Source organism: Colius striatus, chromosome 5, assembly GCF_028858725.1.
Source record: "Colius striatus isolate bColStr4 chromosome 5, bColStr4.1.hap1, whole genome shotgun sequence".
NCBI lineage: Eukaryota > Metazoa > Chordata > Aves > Coliiformes > Coliidae > Colius > Colius striatus.
Window position 1 is genome coordinate 17,320,550 of NC_084763.1, and position 23,811 is coordinate 17,344,360.

General features: G+C 36.4%; 1 protein-coding gene across 3 annotated transcripts in view; it reads left to right on the forward strand.

The window, feature by feature from the left end:
* The window catches only part of SLC4A7 (solute carrier family 4 member 7), an 88,558-nt gene that overhangs the window by 25,818 nt on the left and 38,929 nt on the right, over nt 1-23,811 (forward strand). For all 3 annotated transcript variants that reach the window (XM_061997295.1, XM_010201216.2, XM_061997296.1), the window contains exons 2-4: nt 6,685-6,766; nt 21,572-21,715; nt 22,801-22,936. In XM_061997295.1, the coding sequence (XP_061853279.1) occupies nt 6,685-6,766; nt 21,572-21,715; nt 22,801-22,936 (362 nt within the window). The remainder of the gene's footprint in view (nt 1-6,684; nt 6,767-21,571; nt 21,716-22,800; nt 22,937-23,811) is intronic.

Sequence of the window (23,811 nt, forward strand, 5' to 3'; positions counted from 1 at the left end):
AGTAACTGTTCCTGTGCAATTGAGACCGTAGGATATACAACCCAAGGGGGAACCCACAAATATAGTACGTTTCCTGTTTTAAACCTGGCAAGTGTTCTGTTTGGGAATTAGCTCTCATGCATGTATATTTAGAGGGCAAGGCTGGCTACAAATTGTGTGCCGACAAAGTCACACAGGGGCCATTTATATTTGGTGTGTTTTCCTTTGGCTGCTAGGTTCATGTGCTTGATTTAGAACTGGTAGTGTTTCATCACTTTGGCAACTTCTGAAGTTAGTAGTGGTCTACACAGCAATACTGTGTGCCCAAAGAACTTCAAATGTGTTTATAGGGCCACTTGTGCAGGTCAGCTAAAGATTGTTTAATAGGCTGAATAATACTTTCACTTACTACTGTTTAAAAAGAACTTTGATTTTTTTATGTCCTGGTTGTCCTTCATAGAGGCAACAACTGGAGACATCTGCTTTCCTGCTCGTTGTAGACTGATCTTACCTCTCGTTTAAAAGCAGAATTGATCTGACAGAGAAGTAAAACAATATGTCTAAAACTTACCAAGTGCTGCTGTTAGTTGTTCTTGCAGATGAACTATGTCAAAAAGGCCTTCCTAATTTACCTAATCTTAACAAAGGCTACTTGGTGCTTTGTATGGGTAGCAGCAAAAGTGTGCTAGCATATATTTAGTGTTGATGATTGCCCAGGGTAGAATGATTGTCATTGAGCTCTGCGTACAGCAGTCACATATGTCATTAACAAATACTCTGCTTTTCCAGATTTCCTTTTTCTTACCATTTTCAATGCTACTGTCATTGGAAGATGTGTAGTCCTACAAAATTAAGAGATAATGCTGGTCTTGTCTGACACCCCCAAGTAATTAGTGCTTACTAGCTTGCAGTTCTGGGAGACAGAAAGGATAAAGAGGGTCTACATGCATTTTGTAAAGCAGAGATGTGTTTTATTTCCTGAATACGTGGATTATTATGTATGCCTAGGGCAGAAATGCTGTGAAAATGAATCATGAATGACCCGGCTGGTTTTTAATTATTCTGAACAATATATGCCACACAATAGCTGTGTGACAAAACAGATGAGTTTGTATGTATCTACCTAGTAAAAAAATAAAAAGTTTTAAAATACATGCACATAAATGGAAAACAGTTGCAAAAAAGAGGTTTTGTAGTTCCTCTTAAGGTATCTTTGAGATGTGTGGACAAAGGTAAGGTATTAATTTCTTTTTCCAGCTAAACTTTTCCAAGCAGAGAATATTAGTAATTTATTTAAGGTTTTGTTTGGTTTGGGTTTTTTGGGGGTGTTTTTTTGGTTTTTTTTTTTGCTACTGGAGCCTTGATGGCTATCACATCTGTCTTCTGAATGTAGATCCAGCAAAGTGAGGCTGACTTTGTTTCCTGGGTCTAGGTCAAGCTGTCATTTTGAATTGTGTTTGCACTGTTTGGTGTGTTGGTTGGGAAGTTGCTGTAGGTAAGAGGATACTGTTGCATCTTCCTGAAGACACCATGCTGGATTGGAGATGGTTTGATCCAGCTTAACTGCTCCTGTATATTGATGATGAATGAGTGAAGAGCAAAAGGCACTGTGGAAAAATTCTCAGATGCTGTTGATCTTAGTATGTAAATCTACAATAGCATGCTGTATAGGTTTAACCAGTTGGAACTGTAAGCATTGTGTGCCTATGTTTTGAGAGGAATGGTTTGTTGGTGCCACATTCCAGCCTGTGGCTAAATCTTTTCTGCCAGAACTGGTGTCTCTGCAAAGGCAGAGATATATTCATGGATTTTTGTGGAAGCGACAAAGGGAACTATTTGCCTTCATTTAAAGCCAGACAGGATAGGATAGAATTACAGTCATAAAGGAGTATGTAGGTTCACTGTGATGGTATGGGCATTTGTAAAAGAACTGTTGTCCAGTGACAGACGCTGCCCTCCCCTTCCCCCTTCTTTGTGGTTTGGTGTTTTTTGGTTTTTTTAAAAATTTTTTTGTTTGGTTTCTTTTCCTTGCATTTGCATCTACTTGAATAAATGAAGGAGTGATGGTTTTTTTGGTTGGTTTGTGTGCCCTCTTCTTGTGCCCTACTTAACTACTGCCCTGAACACTAGTACTATGTCTTCTCAAGCTGCAAGTAGTTTCCCATCTCTTCTGGGGAAGAGCTTTGGGCTCAGGGGATGTAAATGGCGTATATAAACATTGCCTTAGCTAAGTAATGGTTTTAAATGTTGAACTCGGATTTTTCTCAACACAATTACTCTATCATTCTTAGTTTTCAAAGGTTTACAGTTAACTGGATCAGCTTTTTTGTATAATCACTGCCTATCACCAGAAAAAACTGATTGAACTGCATTACAAATACCTCAAAAATGTGTTGCTAGCAAGTTGTATCTCTTGGAAGTTATTATTCAGTGGTGCATTTTGTCAGTGTGCCCATCTCAAAGGTGTCATCTGTATGTGACTGCATAAGATTAGGCGAGTTGCACGGTGAGATGAGCTTGTACAGATGACAGTGGAAAGTTTACTTTAGATTTAATATCCTGTGTGTCATATTAGTGCCAGTCCACTAGAAAGTAACTAGTACATGCTGCTAGAGGTTGACAGCTTAATTCTTGCTAACTTGAGTGCTTTTAGGATTGACTTTTAAAAAATAGTCCTTTTAACAATCATCTAATGTTTTAGTATTCTAAATGTGAAAAGTGTAGTGTACTAAATGAAGGTAAGTATTTGAGAAAGTAAATAAGTGCATACAATTTCTGGATATTTGTTTGCCTTCAATGAGAAGGGAATTACTCTTTTCTCCTGGATTAAGAAAAGATATTTGAAAATCAGAGGTGGCAAGAGAAATCTACTAGGATTCTACTAGAACAAAGAGAATTTGAAAGTTGTTTCATTTTCATGCTGGGGAAAGTTGGAAGGCTGAGAAGATACATTGTGCTATAAGTATGCACCTCTGGCTGAATATAAAGGTTTTACTGGAAGGTTGTTTCAACAGCATGTTTGTGAGTATCAACAAACTTGGTGTTAGGAAAAAGCATGCTTAGTGTATTTTAATATAATGTATTAGGATTTAAAAAAAGAATCTTGAAATATTATGGATTTGTTTTGGTTTTATGAATGACCATCTCCTTGTGAAAATGCAAACTAAATGTGATAAAGGCTTAATCTTGCCCTGGGGCACAGTGACTGCTGTTTGTAGTTTTTTTCATAGAATTTTTTCTAAAGTTTTTTTCCCTTCTCAGTTGTTTTCTTTTCAGCAGAGGAGTTGCATGCATTCCAACTTAGTCTCACATTTTACTTTCATTTATCATCTACTTTTTTAGGGGCATCTATGGGGTTATGGTACATAAGTTTTCACATGAAATGGATGGTAAACTGTAGAGGAATGTTTGCTATCAGATGAAGTCATCTGTGGCTAAAAAAAGGCAAGTTTGACAAGTTTTAAACAATCCCATGTCTCTGTGTATGTAAAAAGTTCAGAAAGGGAGAACTAGGATGGGAATGTGTTTCAATTTGGCCCTGACGTAGATCTTCTATAATTACTGGGAACCTATGCCCTAGACTTTAGCAAAGAAAAGGTTGTAGCTTGAAATTAGTTTTATAGTGTATTTGAGTCTTCAGGGTTTTTACCCAACCTAAGGCAAAAGTATCTTATGGTGGGATTTGCTATTGACATCACAAGCTGTTATGTTAAAATGATGCTTTGAGTTTTTCTAAACAAAGGCTGTAGATGATATGCTTTCTTCATGTACCATATTTGTGGTCGCTAATGCTTTATTCTTAGAAGAGTCTTTGCATATGTTGAGTACATAGAGATAGGGATAGAATGGTTTGCAAGGGCATGCATGCCTTTCTGTAATCTAATCTCAAAAACATGTTGCTTTCACATGATGTGGTTTTAAAGGCTGCTTTTGTATGTATAAGATTGACAAAGCAAAAGGATGATAAATATTAATAACATAGTATACAGCATATAGCAAGTACAGCTTCAAAATGTTATTGGGAGATATAAAAATCTTTTCTTTCATGTGTATATTCCACAATGTGTATGTAATTTTCTACCAGTAAGCAGTAGTTTGTATAATCTGGAGAAAAACTTTGTCTTCCTTTACTGCTCTAAACCTGTGTGTTTGGCAAGCTTTCAAGTACCCTAAAAAGGACTATTGGAGGTGGGTTGTAGTGGTGGGGAGTTAGGTATAGGATATTTCATCAATCTGTGACTGTAACTATGAAACTAATTCTGGAAGAGGTCTTAATAGCAGTTTTCCTAATAACAGGGTTTTTTCTCACTCATAAGGCACTTAGGATACGTATCTACTTCCATCTCTTTGAGTTTTCTATTACCATGCACGATTTGTGTGTCTATCTTTTGGCGAACTCTAGTATACTACAATGCTGTAACTTTCTGTGTCAGAGACAGATTGTAAAGTAGCTATGCTTGACTCCTCCTTGGTAGTGCTATGGCCTACCATACTAATGTTTGGCTAATGGTTAGCCTAATGTTTTGCTGTACTTATTTGATGCCGTAAAAGGTTATTAGTGTAAGCTTTTTAATACTGCTGCTTAGTGACCTCTTTTTGCTATTGATTTTAGGCGCTTTTTTTTTTCCCAAGCTATGTTGGAAAATTCATCTTCAGTAAAGATAAGAGTTTGCATCTGTCTTTTTTTGCTACCTCTGGAATGATTATCAGAGAGGTGGCAGAGGGCAATTGCATTACAAAGGCATCTTCTAGGGGCCTCTTTCATTTTGTTGTGCAGGAAACAGTAGAAACTACTTCCTAAATTTTTACCACTTGTTTATTAATATATCCTTGTAACTTTTTCACAGACTTGCCCATCAAATATGATATTGGTTTAATCACTGGAATTTTTTTTATTACAACTGTCTGGAATGTGCAGGAGTTCTAATTTTTCTAACCCTACTTTTTCAGTGCAGCAGAAGTTATGTTCTTATGTAACGTCTTTATTGAAAACACTGTTCTCAAGGACACAACTGAGAATTGACCTTTATTATTATAGTCTTGAGAAGTTTTTTCTGCTGCGTGCTACTCCCTTCTTTTGTATCTTACTTGTTTACATAGTGCCAGTTGCTTTTATTTCTGTTGTGGTCTAGCTGCTTTAAACTTTTGTTTAAAACTCATCTGAAATTTTTTTCTATATGTGCCATTCATAATCTTCACATTCCTGAATCTGCTTTCCTCAATAGTCAAACAAGGATTTGGATTTTTTTGTATGTATGTGCACAAAATATGCTACAAAAAATATCTATTTTATTAAGACTAAGGAGTTATTTATTTTTTTTTTTGTGGGGGTTGCCACAGTATGTGTTAGCTTGTAGCTGTTAGACAGGTATGTTGGTTTTCACCCTTGTCACGTACGTCCCCATGATATGATGAGCCTGTTCTATATATAAAGCATTGCACTATCGAATAATTCTAAGATCAAAGTTTAGATGAATGTCAACAGTGTTAGAGTTCCTAGTCCCTGTAAGACTCTGATTTAAGCTTCCATTTTTTCCTCATGAAACTTACTGTCACAGATCCCACATTGATCGATGTAAGTACCAATGGACTGCTACTAGAAATGGTGATCAAACAGATTTATTTGTGGTGGATCTAGCTGTGATATGGCCACAAGAAAAGGTCTGTTTGGTGAACTGATACGATGAAAAACTAATGAAGTTATTTAAGGATATTAAAAAGAAATGAAATACATTGCTTCATCTTTTTGTGTCTGACTCCAATTTAAGGAAAACCCTGTGCCCGAGAGCAAGAGCAGAAACAGTGTTCTTTAGCGGTGAGCCTGCCATTATCCATAGCTAGATGTAAAGCAGGATAGACTGCAGTTCCTTTGGAGAAAAGTGGATGGTATTCTGAGGAATGCAGACATTTGAAGAAACATCACTTTAATGTTATTTTAATGTGAAATCTGAGGGGAGATGAGATTTCTGCTGCTTAGTTATTTTAAGGTTTATTTCTGTCAACATTGAGCAAAAGGCATTGTTCAAAGGTCTGGAAAGAGAACCTGAACGAATTGTCTTTCAACTGCTGTTTTCTAACTTTATGCATTAAAAATGTGAATTAGATAGGGGTGTGGTTAACATGCTGTCTTGTAAAACCACAGTGAAACAGTTATTTTGATCTTTCCAAAACGATTGGTCTAGTAGAGACCCTTAAGTTATGTAACTTGATTCTTTTGCCACCCTTTTGTATAACCTTTGGTTCACAAAAGCTTCTTATTTGTGTTGGAGAATCTCACACTGGAATTGTCCCTTAAGCAAATGGGTTCAAGAGCTCTGAATATTAATTTATATAACTTCTTCTAAATTTACCACTTATTTTATTTGAGTAGATTCACTGTTGTTGAATGTAAATCTAAAGGAATATCACAATCCTGAAATGTATGTCCTGATCCTTGATAGGATGAAAACAATAACATTACAAAAAGAAATTGCATGGTATTTTGCTCATCTGTTGATTTACTCTTGTTTTTCCTTCAATACAGGGTAATGTTTTATTGAAGAATTGGATGAGTAGATTTTCAGTGATGTTTGCTTAGTTTCTGAGCCAAAAGTGTATTGTTTCAGAAAACTTTGACAAACAGCTTCAGAACTGCAGAATATCTTCAGAAATTAAAAAAAGTAGTTCTATTTAGATTTAACTTCAACTTCTGTCTCATTTCTTCAGGGTCATGATGAAGAAGCTGTTGTGGATATGGGCAAAATCAGCTCTACTATCAATACAAACTTTGAGAAAGAAGAACTGGAGAGTAAGTTTATAGCAGTTTTATATTTGCTTAACATGCATTTTTTTTTCCCCAGGATAAAAGATTTCTTCCAAGTGCAACAAGTATGTCTGAAAGGAATCAGAATTTTTTTGTCCATCATGAAATTCTAGGAATAAAACAAGAATGTCAGATGACCTACACTGTTTCTTATCATTGTACATGCTAATAAATACTCCGTCATTCAAATCTATATCACAAAAAGATATTAAAGAACCCTAACAACTTAGGAAACTTTCCAAGGAACTTTTGCTTCTGAGATGGTTGGTTTGAAAAAAAATGATTGCTGTTACTAAGTGATTTCCCAGCATGGATGATTTCAGGTTCTGTAGAATCAAAACTCAGGGAAGAGATGCCATGAGAGAGATGTTTATTTTGTTCTCTGAAAGTTAAGTATCCTTGTGAGTGTGGTCATGCACCTTAAATACTGAAAGTCTGAACAGATAACAGTGATTCTGTAGAAGTTCCATGGTAAACTGTACGTTTCACAGTCTGCAGTCAGTTAAAAGCATTATGGAATCCTGTTAGTCTTCCCTATTTAACTCAGGGTCCTGCATTTAGCAGTAAAAATGGCATTGAGTTGCATATTGAGTTATATTGAGATTATAGAGCAAAATGCAAAATTAGATACTTCCACCTGAGATACAATTCCTTACCAAATTAAAAAGGAAGTAGATTGGTATAAAGATTTAATGGATGCTATTTACTGAAGCCAGAGGAAAAAGCTAGGGAGATCCAGTGTTACAATCTTATTTACCTTTGTTCATCTTTCACATGGAATATTCTGAAACTTAATTAACATTAGCAAAATGTTAGAAGACTATCAGTGGTTCAATAAATACAATTTCCTGACAGTACTGACTCTTATCTGCTTCAAAACACCAGAGAACCATTACAGCAGCAGTTTCTAGCTGAGAAAAGTTGATTTAGGTTGCTGTCATATTTTCTTATGCCATGCTCTAACGAGAGACAGTTTAAAGTGATTAAAGGTGTTTGTTGCTGTTGCAGATAAACTCTTGCACTGTTTCCTTGAGTCTGTTACTGCTTTTCATCATGTACTGATGCTTTTGTTTGTCTAACTATACCATAGGCCTGGTTAATTATATCAAGGCAGCAGAAAGTGTAACAGTCCTGACAAAGGAAAACAGTAAGAAAGATCTCAGCAGCTGAGCACCTCAAACCAGTTTACCACACGGATGGGTGTGTGCCAGAGCTGAGCATAAAAAGGAAATGTGAATATGAGGCTTAGAGGTGCTGTGGAGGAGGCTGCAACAATGCCAGTTTAGGTAGGGTTGAACTATGGTGAAACAACTGCCGTGTCTGGCTTTGCATTTAAATCTTTGATGCAGGTTTAAGCTTTCTCCTATGGGAGATGACTTGGAAAAAGCATGTGTGCCTTTTGCAGGGAGGCAGGGGTTAAGGGGAAGCAGGCATTCAGCTGTAGTAGTGTGCCCTGCAGCAGCATAAACAGCTATGATGCCTTGACCGCCAAGCATGCCATGGAAACGTGCAGCTAGATCACTTCCCCAGTCTCTCTAGTAGCACATTCGCAAGAGTTCTTCGGCTAGTAAAACACTGTGATTATATGAGATACTGAGTGGGAAGGCAAGGGAGTTCAGCCAGCTTGAGGCAATTAAAGGACTTGCTTTGCTGAGTGGGGAAAATACCCGTTTTACTCACAGCCAAAGAATAAATAAAGGTGAAACCAAGGCTTCTGTTTCATGAGCAATTGAATCACCAGCTGTTAGCCATTAGCTCTTAGCCATATAGCCTTATTTTTCCTTTGGCTACTGCTCACTCTCTTTCATTGGAGTGATGCAGTCTGAGTGTCTCAATGCAACAAGGGGCTGTCTATACAGAGGTTAAGGAAGTGACTAGTAAGAGTTATCTGAGAAGAAAAATTCTAGTAAGAATTTTCACATCTGAAGTTTCATATAGGCACAGATTTTTACACATAAGTAGGAATTTTGTAGTGTGTGTATGTATGTGTGTGTATACTTATAGAAATAAAAATAAGTATCTTATATATTATGGTTCTGTTGGGGTTTTTGTTTTTGTTTGAATGGTATAATGGGAAAAGGGAAGATGGCATGTATTTTTGCCATCCTTTTTATCAGTGGAAACCATTTCAAAGTAAGAAAAAGAAATTTTTCTTTCTTGTGTGAAGGAGAAAGGTATGTATGTAAATACGGTCTTCTCTGAGATTCACCAAAAGGGTTCTTTAGGTCCAGGATGTTTTAGAGGATAAATTTATGTGAACGTACAGCTCCATTTATGAGATCATTATTTATAAACTATTGTGATTAAAGTAGGTATGTGGGATTTTTCGGGTTTGTCATTAGTTCTGGTATTAAGATTTTACAAGGAGAGGAATGAAATTGTTGTCTGCAAGTAGTAAGAAACTTGAGATAGTATTATTTTTCATTACTGACTTGTCAATGTTTTTTGTACTCTTAGGAAGGCCTGTCAAGTGTTTCAAGACCTGAAGCTGTTTCAGTACAGTCTTCCAACTTCTTTTTCTGTTGACTTGTAAAGTAGCTCTAGGAATTTGGAAGCTTTCCAGAGGTGTGTGTTGATTCATTTTCAAGGTGAGATAGCAAGCAGTTAATTCAGTTCAGCTACAGTGTGAATTCAGCTACAGAATCCTTAAAGGTCTAGTGCTTTAAGATGATCAGGGGACTGGAACATCTTTCATACAAGGAAAGGCTGTGGGAACTGGGGCTGTTCAGTCTAGAGAAGAGGAGACTGAGGGGAGATCTCATTAACCTTTACAAATATTTAAAGGGTGGGTGTCAGGAGATTGGGACATCCCTTTTTTTCCATTGTAGCTAGCAGCAGGAGAAGGGATAATAGGATGAAGCTGGAACACAAAATAAACGTAAGAAAAAGCTATTTCACTATGAGGGTGACAGAGCCCTGGCACAGGCTGCCCAGAGGGGTTGTGGAGTCTCCTTCCTTGGAGGTCTTCAAGACCCACCTGGACATGTTCCTACGTGACCTGATCTAGGTGACCCTGCTTCTGCAGGGGGGTTGGACTATATGATCTCTAAAGGTCCTTTCCAACTCCTACCATTCTATGATTCTAAGAGCCAGCATGGACAGGTGATACTTAGCTGCTTCAAAGCCTGTACAAACAAATATCGATTAGATTGATGCTGTAGAAGGCTTAATTTTGCTATGAATACTAAAATGAAGATTTCTTGATGTTGTCAATATTGGATATTTTCTGGAGATTTTGCAATTAAATACTAATGGAAAGTGGGCCAGATGCTAAAGGGGAAAATAGTTCTTGGAGTTAGGGCTTCCCAAGCTCTACATTCTATTTATGTTGGCTAGGAAAGTGTGTGGTACATGTCTGGAGTGACAGTGTTCAGGTTAGAAAGGTTAGACACAGGCTACTGGTTTTTTAGCTCTTCCTGTGAGAAGAAATGGCTAGAGAGTAAACTGCAATTGTGGGCAGGCTGTGTCTGTGTACTAAATAAAGGTACTGTTCTTTTCTTGAAACTGCAAGGCCTTATTTTGAAATAACAAATGTCAGTTTACAGAAGAGCTAGAAAGGGAATAACATCTTAAAATAACTCTTTAAGAGCACCTGATGTTCTTAACTTGATGCCAGACTCTGAGCAAATGAGAGAAATAACAAAGTAAGTCAGAGTTGGAAATAAGGCAAGAGTAGTAATGACAGAGGTATTTCATGCCATCTTGTAAAAGGCATTTTCTGTTCAGAGAAAAGCTTTCTTAAATCTGAGTTAATATATTTCACTTGATATTTCCAGAATCTGTATTTTTGAATATGTAGCTAATTTTCCATTTTGAATTGAGGATACGGTTTTAGAGAGAAGGGATGTATTCTGCTATTAGGAGACCAGCTCTAGGCATAGCAAAGATAAGGAGTTAACACATAATAGAATTATTCTTCTAGAAACAATCTGAGATCAAGAGTGCTTGTCTCAGTAGATTAGTTTTGTGTGGCATAAATCCAAGACACAGCTTTCAGGAGTTAAGATGTTTTAATAGGTGCTCCACTCTCACATTATCCTTTGGCCTGTGTAAGTAGTGTTTACCTTTTAAGTGACCCTATTGTATCAGATTTCTTGATGGTTTAGTGCCTTATTTTTCCTTTAAGAAAGCAGCTGGGCTTTTCAGTTGATCTTAGTTGATAAGGGCAGGTAATAAAATAATCCTGCAGTTTTTCCCCTCTAAAAGTGAATATTGCATATATCTAAGTGGCAAAATTGTTTTGCAATTTAATGTATTACTAGTAGTTAGAAATTGTTTTAGTATTGTGAAAGGGCTTTGGGGATCTAAAAACTTCCATGGCAACTTGTAGTGGAGCATACTGCTAAGATTTTTTTTTTCGGGTGCCTGGTTTACTTTTACTTTACCTTTTAGACATGTCTAAATTGCAACTGTTGTAAAAGTCATGAATAGTTCCTATAAAATCTTCTGAGAAAACAAGTTGTACAGGAGTAGGTAAATACAAGTAATACAGCAGGACTGTGTAGCTGCTGGCATTTTAAGATAGTGCTTAGTATTTAAGTTTTATGTTCTGAAATAGACTGTACTGATTTAGGTTTCTTACGATTCTCAAACTACAGAATGAATGCTTGAACCTTTAAGAGACCCCTCAATGGTCTAGAAAGGAAACATGTTTAACAGAAAATAGTTTTGAAATACAGCTTCCGATTGTTATGTTATCTTATGTGATTAAAAAGTAGAAAAATGTGATGTATAACTGCTGCAGAAAACAAAAATAATTTAGAATGGTCATTAATGAAAAGATCTTGCCTGCTCTTTAGTTTAATTTGAACTGAGAGCAAGAAAAAACCTGTCTATTCGGACACAATACAGCCAGTTAGGTATGTGAAACATGCTCTTAAGTCATATGCAACATCAATAAAATGTTCAGTTGCACCAGTTGTACCGGTAGCTGCTGCAGGTTAAATTATTTTGTCGTTAGCATAAATACTAGCTGTGCTCAGCATTTCTCTAAGTCACAAAAACAGAGGATGTTTTCCTAATGATGTTTTTTAATGCCATCTCAATTAAGTGATTTTTGGAATTAGTCTGCATTGCCACACCTTTGTCCTAGGTATAATTTCTTTTGCTATGGGAATCCTGCATAGTACAGCCCACAAGCAAGTTCCTTAGAACTTCTTGTCGTGTTCATTTATGCAGTATTCAGCCTTTTGTGTAGAGAGAATGATTGTCCTCTGTTTAGTTTATTATTTGTGGTGTCCATCACAAACGTTAATACTTAAAAAATACTATCAAAATTATTTCTGGACTGCCTTTTGAGAGCGAAATTTAACAACCTGACTGTGTTGATGTAAAACTCGATAGGGCACCCAAAGGGACTAGACACAATTTTGGATGTTGTCTTGTTTGTTTTGGAGGTAGGAGGTTATTTCTGATTTCTAGAAAATTCGAATTGGCTTCAGTTTTTGTCAAATACAGTACTGACAAAATACTATAAACCTGAACTTTTTACTTGTAGGTTAAATTACTTGTAAGTAACTGCAAGCACCTGGCAAGTGAAGCTTAATAGAAGTTGCTTGAGACAAGACTTTTTTTTCTCTACATTATGAGACTCTTGATGTTAGCCTAGCAAGAGCTGAGAAAAAAAGTAAAGCTTAGTGCATACCAAAATTCATATTCTTCAATTATTTTATAAACTTAGAAATGCATGTTTTTTTAACAATTTTGATACCACTTGTCCTTATCTTTTGAGGGAAATTACTCATTATTCCACAGACAGATCTTCTTAACAAGTGTCATTGAGACACTTATTAACTTGTTTGTGGAATTGTCTCAACAGCTAAGGAACCCTTCTGCATTACTCAGTTAATAAATGGCTCTTGACTTGCTATTTCTCTTGCTAAAGAAGACCATGTTCAACTTTTACAATCTTTCTCACTGAGCTAAGACTGAGTAATTGTATTTATACTGAAACTAAGTCAACATTTTTTGCGTATATTCTAAGTCATTCAATAGAATAACAATAGTATTTCTAAATTGATATAATTTTTCTTTAAAAGTTGTTGTGTGTGTATGTATGACGTACAAATCTGTATATTCTGTTCTGATTTAAGGAACGCATTCTTGGAGAAAAATGTCTTTTGTAATGACCTTAATCCATTTAATATTGCTATCTAGATGTTGTTTTATGGGAATTTCAGTAATTTCTGCATAAGGACTGGAATACATATGTAGGGAATAATAAAATTAATTTTAGCTATGCTTCCTATCTTAGGTAGCCAATTTAAAGTAGAGGATCTTTATCTAAATACTAAACATTAAGTGAAAATAATCTTTCAAGGAGGTGATGCAGCAAAAATAAGTTTTTAAGTATCCAGCTCATTTTTCTATAGAGGAAGAAAGCAGTACTGAATATGCATACCCTTGATTTGTTACAATTTCTGACAAGTAAGGCCAGATTATTTAATATTCACTCTCAAAACCACACAACTCTTCAGTCAAATTGTTGGTCCTCTAATAGTGTTTTTCTTAGTATATCAGTGTTTAAATTTGAATGAGTTAATGAGAACATTTGCATAAAACTACAACTTTGCTTATAGTTAAAATTCTAAAAATCCATTTTGGGAAATGTCCATGCTAATTTTAGCATTTCTCCTTAAAACAGAATTGTTTGATACCATTCAAAATGCCTTTCATGTAAAGATGTAGAATTAATATGTAATGCGAAGTAGACTTAAGATGGAATCCATGCTTTTAAAAACTTTGCCATAAACCATGTCCTAACACTTTTTAAAACTTTTACACTTCTTTTATCAGAGGACACTGTATAATGTTTTTATTCTGTCTGCATAAAAAAAATTATAAAAGGGTAATTAACTGCAGTTTTGTAATAAGAAACATACATGAAATTGTCATCAAGCAGTACAGCCATAAAACTGAAGTTTTGGCAAACACCACCAATTGAAACTTGAAGTTTTCAGTAAACTTGATGGCCCAGATTGCTCAAAAAAAAAAAAAAAATTGAGATGAGACAGAATAGGAGACTACTTATTGATTATGCAGCCTATTGTTTCTTGATGGCTTTTTATAACATTTACCATTTTAAATACCATAAAAAGCACTTGTTCTGAAAATTGACTAAAGCTGTGACTTGATGGATATCAGAAGTCTTTCTGAATGGTTGACTTTTCCATTTACAACTGTCTGAAAGCTAATGCTTCATATCAGTTAAAGCTTTTGAAGTGGGGAGGGGGGGGGTTATTTTTTTTTTTCACAGAATCACAGAATGGTAGGGTTGGAAGGGACCTCTATAGATCATCCAGTCCAACTCTTCTGCTACAGTAGGTCCACTTTGATCAGTAACACATCCAGGCAGATTTTGAAAACCTCCAGAGGAGACTTCACACCCTCCCTAGGAAGCTTCTTCCAGGGCTCCCTCAATCTCACAGGAAAGAAGTTCTTCCTCATGTTGAAGTGGAACCTGATCATCTTAATGGTCCTGCACTGGACTGTAGAAGCTCTCTGTCCCTCTTGAGCTGGGCAGCTCAGAACTGGACACAGGACTCCAAATGAGGGCTCACTGAGGCAGAGTAGAGGAGGAGGAGAACCTCCCTTTACCTGCTGGCCACACTCTTCTGGATGAATCCGAGGATACCACTGGCCTTCTTGGCCACAAAGGCACCTTGCTGGCTCATGTTCAATTTATTATCAGTCAGGACTCTCAGGTCTCTCTCTGCAGAGCTGTTCTCCAGCAGGTCAGTCCTCAGCTTGAGATTGTTCTTCCCAAGGTGCAGGACTCTGCACTTGTGTCATGGTTTTGTCCAACTGGAGACAAAGAGCTACGAGGGTGCTCACTCACTCCTCCCTCTCCTGGTGGAGCAGGGAGGGGAACTAGAGAAAAAGGGGGAAAACCCGTGGAGGTTGAAATAAGAACGGTTTGATAGAACAACAAGAAGAAGAAACAAGTTCAGGAAAATCAGTTTTAACAGTAAATGAGGGGATATAGAAAAGGAATGGTGCATGCTGCAGTTGCTCACCACCTTGGACCTGACATGACCGCTCCTGACCAGCAGCTGAGCTCGCTGTTCCACCGCGCTGCTCCTGACTAGCTCCCTGCCTATATGTACTGGGCATGACTTCAGTATGGTATTGAATACCTGTTGGCCAGCCTGGGTCAGCTGCCCATGCTGTGCCCCTTCCTACTTCCTCATCAAGGTTAACCCTATCCTAGCCCAAACCAGGACAACTTGCCCTTGTTGAACCTCATGAGGTTCCTTTCTGCCCAACTCTCAAGCCAGTCAAGATGTTGCTGAATGGCAGCACAGCCTTCTGGTGAATCAGCCAGTCCTCCCAGTTTGGTGTCATCAGGGAACTTGCTGAGGGTACAGTCTGTTCCCTCCTCCAGGTTCTTGTTCAATGTCTTCATCAGCCCTGGCCCGAAAACCAATCCCTGTGGAACCCCACTAGCCACAGGCTTCTAACTTGACTCAGCGCTGTTCTTCCTAACAGTTCTTATTTTATGAAGAAAATGTGATTTCATTTTTCTCAGAAAAGATAACCTATACATGAGACATGACTTGGTCTGTAATAATTTTTGTATCTTAAACATCAGGAATGCTCTTGGAGGCAAGCTGATGCATTTAAAGATGTGTGCAGCAGTTGTATGAGAGGGATGTGATCAAATGTGGTTTTGTGACCCATTGATTAAGTGGGAAGGTCTTGTTTGCAAATACTTCTTTTGAAATACTTTACAAGCACAGTGTTACAAATGTGGAAGCCTCATGTCCTTAAAGGGTATGACATCTGTGGAGGGCTGAGAATATTGGTCTTTATTGGTAGATGAAGGACAAATCCCATCTCAATGGGAGTTTTTTTTCGAATTGTGTGTTTATAGGTTTTCTCCTCTACAACAGAAACAGCTCTTTGAGATTATCTGAGCTCTGCTGCACAGACAGGCTAGGCCAAGAACTTTGATCTCAGATTAGGCACGGGGCCCAACTATTGTGTGTCTTGGATGTACAGTGCAAGGGCAGCTAGTCTCCCCTCCCACTAGTCCAAGTGCTGTCTCTTTTCCCAGGTGAGGCACATTGGTGCTGACAGTGGGCCACAAAGACTTGGCGTGGATATACCATGCCAGAATCCATGGGTAGCTCTGTCAGCTGGCATTAATCTTTTCCTATTACTGTTACTACCTGCATGTCTAATGGAATTACTAATCATGCCTTCTTGAATACTGTTGATTGTGTCAGATAGAAATATTCAGCACATTTTTCTCTTATGACTGCTAATACCATATCATGGTAATCTTAAATGACAAAAGATCACTTTTGTGTCTAATGAGAAATCGGTGCATTTCCTGCTTCTGCTGTCTTGCATTGTGTAGTGAGAAAGCACTGTTACTGAGTAGGTTTTACTGGATGTTAATGCATACTAGATATTTTGATTACACTTCTTGATTCTATCTATCCCAAGTATTTTAGTATAAAAGATGCATTCTCAGATATACTTAATTAGTAGGAGCAACAGGAGATTTCAGAATACAGGCCAGAAGGTTTTAGCATATTCTAAATATGGTGCACTGTGGAGAAATTTTGTACTCCAGCTATGGCATATAACTGTCTCATGAAAGAGTTTATTTATTTCTTCACACAGATTTGATAATAATGTTGTATTTGAAATGTTTTATTCTGAAAGCAAGAGATAATTTTTGTAATTCTTTTAACACAGAAAAAGAGTCATTGGTATGAATAAGATTTTTTTAATAATCTATTCATGCATGGAAGACCAAGGTTTATGTTGAAATTTAGTTTAATTTTTACTACATTATTTTCTTGGGAATGTTTTGTGTGAGAGAAGTTCATAAAATAAACTAAATAATACTGTTTGTTTTGAAGTAGTTTGTGTCTCACACTAAAAACATCACTATCACTATTAAATTGTACATTTAATTGCATACTTCAGAAACGTGGCATTACTTTTAGAAAATTAGAGAGTTATTATATTTTAGCATTTTCAGTGAACTACTGACTTAGTGAACTTTCGTAATTATCGTTATAAATAAACAAGGAATAGTGTGTAAATGAGGGATTCTGCTTGTTCCTTAAGTTCCACCGGAGCGAGAATGTTTGGAGAAGACCTTTGGGCTGCAAAGGTTTTTGAGGTATGAGGATAACTTTCATATTCTCTTTATTTCTTCCATCCACGTAAGATCATTTTCCCCATTTGTGTGCTTCTAACTTTGGAGCAGACCTGTGACAGAAAAGGTAGATGTGCTAATAATTTACATTGAGCTTATTTTTGTGCATACAAGTCCTTTCTGTGATGTAGGGGGAATTCATGTCAAGGCATGAGATGATGATAGATTTTGAATGTGTCCTATTATGGTCGTGTGTTTTGGGATGAGAGTTAGAAGACATCAAACAGCTGCTGCTTTTCCTGTTCTTATGGAACACGTTAGGATCTCTCCTGCAAATTCTCCAGTTTTTCCATACTGGAAAGCTCGATGCTCGAACAATATAGATTATGACATTTTTTGATTAAGTAAAGACTCTTGTGTAAAAAATATCTAGCTTCAGATTATTTTTTGAAGACTTTTTGAAATAAAGTGATTCTTGTCATGAAGTTTTTTGACAGACCATTGGGAGCTTATCGAGAAGACAGAATCAGACTCTTGTTGAAGGTGGATGGTGAAAGGGAGAGGGAGAGCACAGACATGATTCAGTATTGGAAGTCCTGATGGGATATTAGGAAGTTCTTTTCATGTAGTATGCTTTTTTATGTTGGAATAGGCTGCCTGGAGAGGCTTTACAGATACTCAGAACTTTACTGGTTGTCATCTTGACCAACCTGATAAAAAAAATGACTTTAGCTTTGAAGTTGGCTATACTTTGGGCAAGATTAGACCAGATGACCCACCTCCTGGTGTCCCTTACAGCTGTAATTATTATATTATTTCTGCAGTTCAAATTTCTAAGTAATATGGGGAAGAGTGTCCTTCTTTGTATGAAGCTTAAAAGATGCCTAGCTAACAAAATAATGGTTAGAAAAAAGAAAGTTCTATGTGGAATCGTACTTCCAGGGTTGCCATGTCAGAGCATTTTTTAATACATGTTTTTGATCTCCCTCAGACTTTAGAACTGTTACCATTTTCTTAGGGATTCTGGGAGAATTCATGGAACTTTTAACAGAGCATTTTCTGTTATTTCAATTTTATAGAACTTGATCCAAACTGACTTTTGGAGTAGGGCCAACCACGTGACAGAGACATGTAGCAAGCTCCTAACATTTAAATGTTTCATACTGATAAAGACCTTAAATAGTAAATACTCTTGGTGGATTTGAATAGCTAAGCTTGGATAAAGTCATCTTAGATTAAAATGAACAATTATCTCTTGAGCTTTGTATTGCTAAATTTAGTGTTGAACAGTCTACTAAGTCTGTTGATTATTGGTTTAAAGTAATTGTATTACAGGCTTGACAGTGGTACTGTGGTGCAGATATTTTTGCGAATAAAGCTTTGAAGGTCAATCATACCTTTTAAAAACTTAAACTCCCAGTATTCAAGTAGAAGATTGCGTTCCTTTTAGAAATAGCACTGATGCTAGTAATATGAATTACAACCTTTCTCTCCATTGCTATGATGTTACTTGCCTTTCTGATCCTTTTTTTTTTTTTTTTTTTGCCAATGTGAAGGGAACTGTAAGTGATTTTACCCAGTTCATTGGGAATTAAGGGGGGGGGGGGGGAAGGAAATCCCTGTGTTTTTATTTTGTTGTTCCCTGTAAATTGTGTGTATAATGAAAGCTTTATTTGTCTATCTGCAAACACTAATTCCTCCAGTATGATTAATGAAATTTAAGGGAATGCGGACCTAGGCAGTACAGCTGTCTTTATTTTTAGAGAACTCTCAGTGCTTTGTTTTGTGGAGTTAGAATTATGTTAAGCTTGTCCAAGTTTTATTATGTAGTTTTGCCCTGCTCTTTGTAGTTGAGTATGTATGCAACTTTATACTACTACCACAGTTACCTAAGAATAGTCAACTGCAGTAGTTTTGAAGATGTCTTTCTCCATGAACGTCTGTCATACCAACAAAATGTGTCCTTTCCTTAAGGAGCAGTCTCTGTTGTACTCATAAGATGCAATTTGTAGTAGCTAGACTTTTCTCTTTTAGACTACTGTGCTGCAACCCCCTATCCTTGCTTAATACAAGAAGACTAATTCAGAGACTCATTTTCAACATCAAGTTTTTTCTTGGAAGTTATTCTGATAGAAGTACTGTGATGCAGTTTACTTAATAATTGCTGAAAATCATCTTACTCATCAGCATTTCACATTAGTCCCAAAATTCAGTTGCCTGCGTAGCAGTCTTTGCATATGTAACTTTGCATATACAGAAGTCATTTGGGTAAGGTATCTTCATGTAGACAAGTGTCTACATGAGGAAACTGTCATTCACACAATTGCTTGTGTGCAGTATGGGCTGAAAGGTAGGATGATCCATTATTAACCTGTTTCCCTGCCTTTGTGATTACCCTAATTTGTGAGGGCAATGAGAGGGTACTTTCTTAAGTTTCCTTCTGCAGTAGAAAGTAATACCAAATGTTGTACGTTGTGGACTGGCTTCCCAGCTTGAGGGCTAAGTTGACAGTGCCTACTCAATGTGATTTGAAGCAGCTATGAGGCACTGGGACACAGTAATAGATGAGAGCTCAGTGCATTTTTTGGTAGAAAAGCATTTTACTGTGGGTGAAGATTGTTTTAGAAATACCTTTGGCTTGTTCTTTTTTTCAGCTTGTTTTTCCCTAGCTTTTACCTCTTCACTTACTCTCCTCCAAACTTTTCTTGTAAAAATGTTTAGTCAGATTGCAGTTTTGTAACAGGAGATAAGACTTCTCATTTCCTTGTTCTGCCTCTCCTCCACGCAGCAACATGGTCTTTGACTATGGGAATGGTCACAGCGTTACAAATGCTAATTTTTGCAGTATCAGAGTGAATTGTTTTAAGATAGAGTCTCTTGAAAAAGTTGTGTGGTGTTTTTAGTTTAGTGTAGAAAGCAATGTCTTTATTGATTGCCTTTATTTATGAGAACGTAAAGTCCTTCTAATTTTTAAGGAAGTAAAAACTTGATTTTCAGATTGCTGAAGGTTTCTAGTAAGTAATCATTTCTGTGCAATGATCAAAACACAATCTTAAAACAATCTTATTAAGAATATTAAAACAAGGCAATTATAGAAAATGCTCTAATACTAGAAATATGTATGAGTTTCTGTTAGGAAAAAATAGTTCCTGAAAAAAATCAAAGACTTTGATTATGGAAAAAACTCTTGATATGTGTTACTAAAATTTCATACTTGCTAATTGAATATATAAAATAAACCAAAAATCCTAACAGTGATAACAGCATTTGCAGTGTGTGGTGGGTCAGGCAGATTTTGAGTGGGATGTGATGAGTAATGCAGCTATTTTTGAACCTAGTACTACTACTTTTCCTGTACATAAGATTATTGTGTTATGATGGTATCAATAATGTGACCATTGTTAATGATGCTACCTAGTCATATTAGAAATGCATTGATTTATGTTTACATGTCACATTTGAATTAATTTCTCTGGGAATTGCATTGTGTGCAGTACTTGTGGAGGGTGTAGGTCAGGGTGCTGAACAGGGGCCAAGTGTTCTTGCTGGAAGAAGCTCACAAAAGAAAAGTCTCTCTATAAATAGGACTGATGAATGCTTCAACAAATTAATCTGTTTTCCACTCTTACATGGAAACAAATGTCTTTTAATATGCTTAATTTCAGATTTGGTCATAGTGCCGATCAGTCGGCTCTAATTAAAACTAATCTTGAAAGTCTGTCAAGACTTGAGTCTTGTAATTTGAAAAGGGATCTTGACCAAATTAGTTAAATATTGAACTTGGATATGCATAGTCATTTTTACTTTGCAATTGTACTCATGTAGCACTGTAAAAATACTTTATACACTGTAAAAAAACTTTATAAAAGTTTTGTGCATTTCTTTGTGCTTAGAGATTCTTCTCTTAGAAAATAAATTTGACACAGTATCACTTTTTATTTATTCAAAGCTCTCTAATCACCAGAATTTTTCAATATGCCTAACCTAGTATATGTGTGATATACACAAATATATGTGCATGCATGTGTGCAGTCATAGCTCTTAGGGCTTGCTTGTTTTCTGTAAATTGGCAGAATTTGCATCTTTCTAAGAGCTGGAAAACCGCTTCCTTTTCCTTTTGTTAATGTCAGTCTTCTGTAATAACTCTGACAAAGTAGTGTTAACCTCTAGGCTTATAGTTAATGTGTGTCTTCCTGAGATTGTTAGTTTAAAAAGGAATTGCAAAGGTTATTGTATATGCTAACTCCATTACAGGAGACATGGAAATATGTTCTTAACAGTCTGTTGATTTATTTCTTTCCCCAAGTTGTTGGTGCTAATATTACCTTAATGTGAAAAGCTGAAAGAAAAACAAAATGTTGAGAGTAATTGTTTTAAAGAGCAGCATGTGTTAATTTGAAGATGGACTACATAAATTTATTTTTTAAAAAAGGGAAAAAAACCCCTCTAACCTAATCTAGGTTATTTGGCATCTTGTTACATATTTCAAAATGTGTTCCTTTTACACCTCTAAATTGACACAAAATTTATCATACAGTTGAACATCAGGTAAAGATAGGTGTGTTGCATGCTTTTGGGTTTGTTTTTGTCAAACTCCTTGCTTTTTTGACTAACACCAAATTAGGGCAGGAGGTTGGTTTTTCAGTAATTTCTTCTTTTGAAACTTTCTTGCAAAGGCCACAGAGCTGTATATATTGGAGTTCATGTCCCATTTGGAAAGCAAGGCCGTCGACGGCATAGACATCGTGGACACAGACATCATAGGAGAAAAAAAGAAAAAGAAACTGATAGAGAGGATGGCCGAGAATCTCCATCATATGGTAAGAAATCTCTTGTGTGAGTTCGTTGATCTCTTGAAAATGAACTTGTAGTAGTTACTCTGGGCTTAAATGTTACTTGTTTTATGCTGTTTCTGACTGTAATTAATGTCTCTCTATGTACAATGAGGCATGGATTTTGTGGTTGTTTTATCTGAATCATAAAGTGTTGGACTTCATCCTGGTGTCTGTGTGAATGTTCAGCAGCCTGCATTGAGTAAGTTATATTAGGGCTTCATAATACTCGTTGGTAGCATAAAAATCTGTGTTACTTTTTTCAGATTGTCCAGTCTTGTATTATTTTTCCTGTCACTCAAGATCTTTGAAAGTATGAACATAGCTGTGAAGCAACATTTGCCACGATAATTTGATCGATGATCTATTAAAATACTTCAGCCTTCTTGCCATCTGTTATTAAAGGAATTGTACTGCCTCTGAAGTTTTAGTTTTTGATCAGACACCATTCCTCCAGCCTGTGCCTTGTCGTCCAGGGATGATGACTTTGACATTATTCCCTAAAATTAAATTATTTACCAGTACTATTAGCAGTTTTCTTCAAGACCTGAAACTTACTTTTAATCCTAGGCTGTAATGAATGGGAAAGTTACAGGGCAATGTTCTGCTTCAAGAGTGAACACCGTGCTGCTCACTATAACCTTTCTATGCGTAGAATAATGTTCTTATGGGATCAGTTCACTGAAACAAAAGAGTTTTCAAATCAGAATGCTTTGACAAACCTCCTTTTACCATTCTTTCGCAGTTCTTTCTTTCAAAACTTTCCCTCCCAAAACCAAATAATTATCATTTGATCTTATGCTTGTAAAGTCTCGGGGTACAGGTTCTGAAGCAGCAAGTAATATTAAATAGATTAAATTCACTTCTATCTTCTCATTACTTCTCTATCTGGATACATGGGGTATGACAGAATTCTTGGTGTATATTGATTTGGAGACAGAAACAGTCTGCTGTAGATCTTCACTGATAAGCATATTTCTAAATGAGAGCAGGAGATTTAACTGTTAAATGTGTTTTCTTGCATAATAGAAGTATGGATTCTTTTAATTGTTCAGTTTCTCTTTTTCTCCAAGATACACCATCCCAACGAGTTCAGTTTATTTTGGGTACTGAAGATGATGATGAACACATTCCCCATGATCTGTTCACTGAAATGGATGAACTTTGCTTCCGGGATGGAGAAGAATACGAATGGAAAGAAACAGCTAGGTATGCTAAAAGTAAATTGTTTCAAGGTATGCCTTCTAGTGATTTTTGTTTCAAAGAACTGCAACCTGGACTAAGTTAGAATTTTCATGAACTATAGGAGTTGTTCATTCAATTCACACTCAGCAAATCAAACATTTTTTTCTTTTTGTCCACCTCTGGAAGACTCAATATGATTGCTTAAGAGACCCTCAGTCTTACTGGTGTTGTATTGACTTCCCTAAAACTGATCATGCTAAGCATTGTAGAAGGTACAACAGTGTTTAGTTTTATACAGGTGTTCAGCCATGGAGCACGATATTTGCAGTCTCAGAGATCTCTTTGCTCTATTATTGCTGACATATTGGTGTCAAATTTTCACACAAGTATAAATAAAGCTGGATATTTGCTTATGTTGTTCTTTGGTAGTATTTGATTATTTTTTTGCAAATAACATCTCATAATGTTCATGCATGCTACGGTTACCTTTGGCCTGTGTTGATTGTTTCCTTCTATGTATATACTGCAATAAATTATTCTGTGTTCAGTGCTTCTAATTACCTTATTGCATGTTAACTTTTACAGAAGTTGAATTTACATAATGCCTATGAGTCAAAATATATTTAAATTCATACTTGCACATACAAGTATCAGCAAGCTCTTAAATGTCTGACTTAGTACCTTAGGAGACTTGAACATAGTATATTGTCTGTTTCAGACAGTTTTCTAATCCTAAAATACCAGTGCAACTGAGATAAGTCAATCAAGTGACAAGGCACAGTCCCACACTGTTCACACAAACAGATGTTATTCAAACCCAAAGAAACAAAACAGGCAAAAGTTCATATAGTTGAGGTTAAAAGGCCTGATACAAATGTTGTTGCTGTCCGACAGTTATT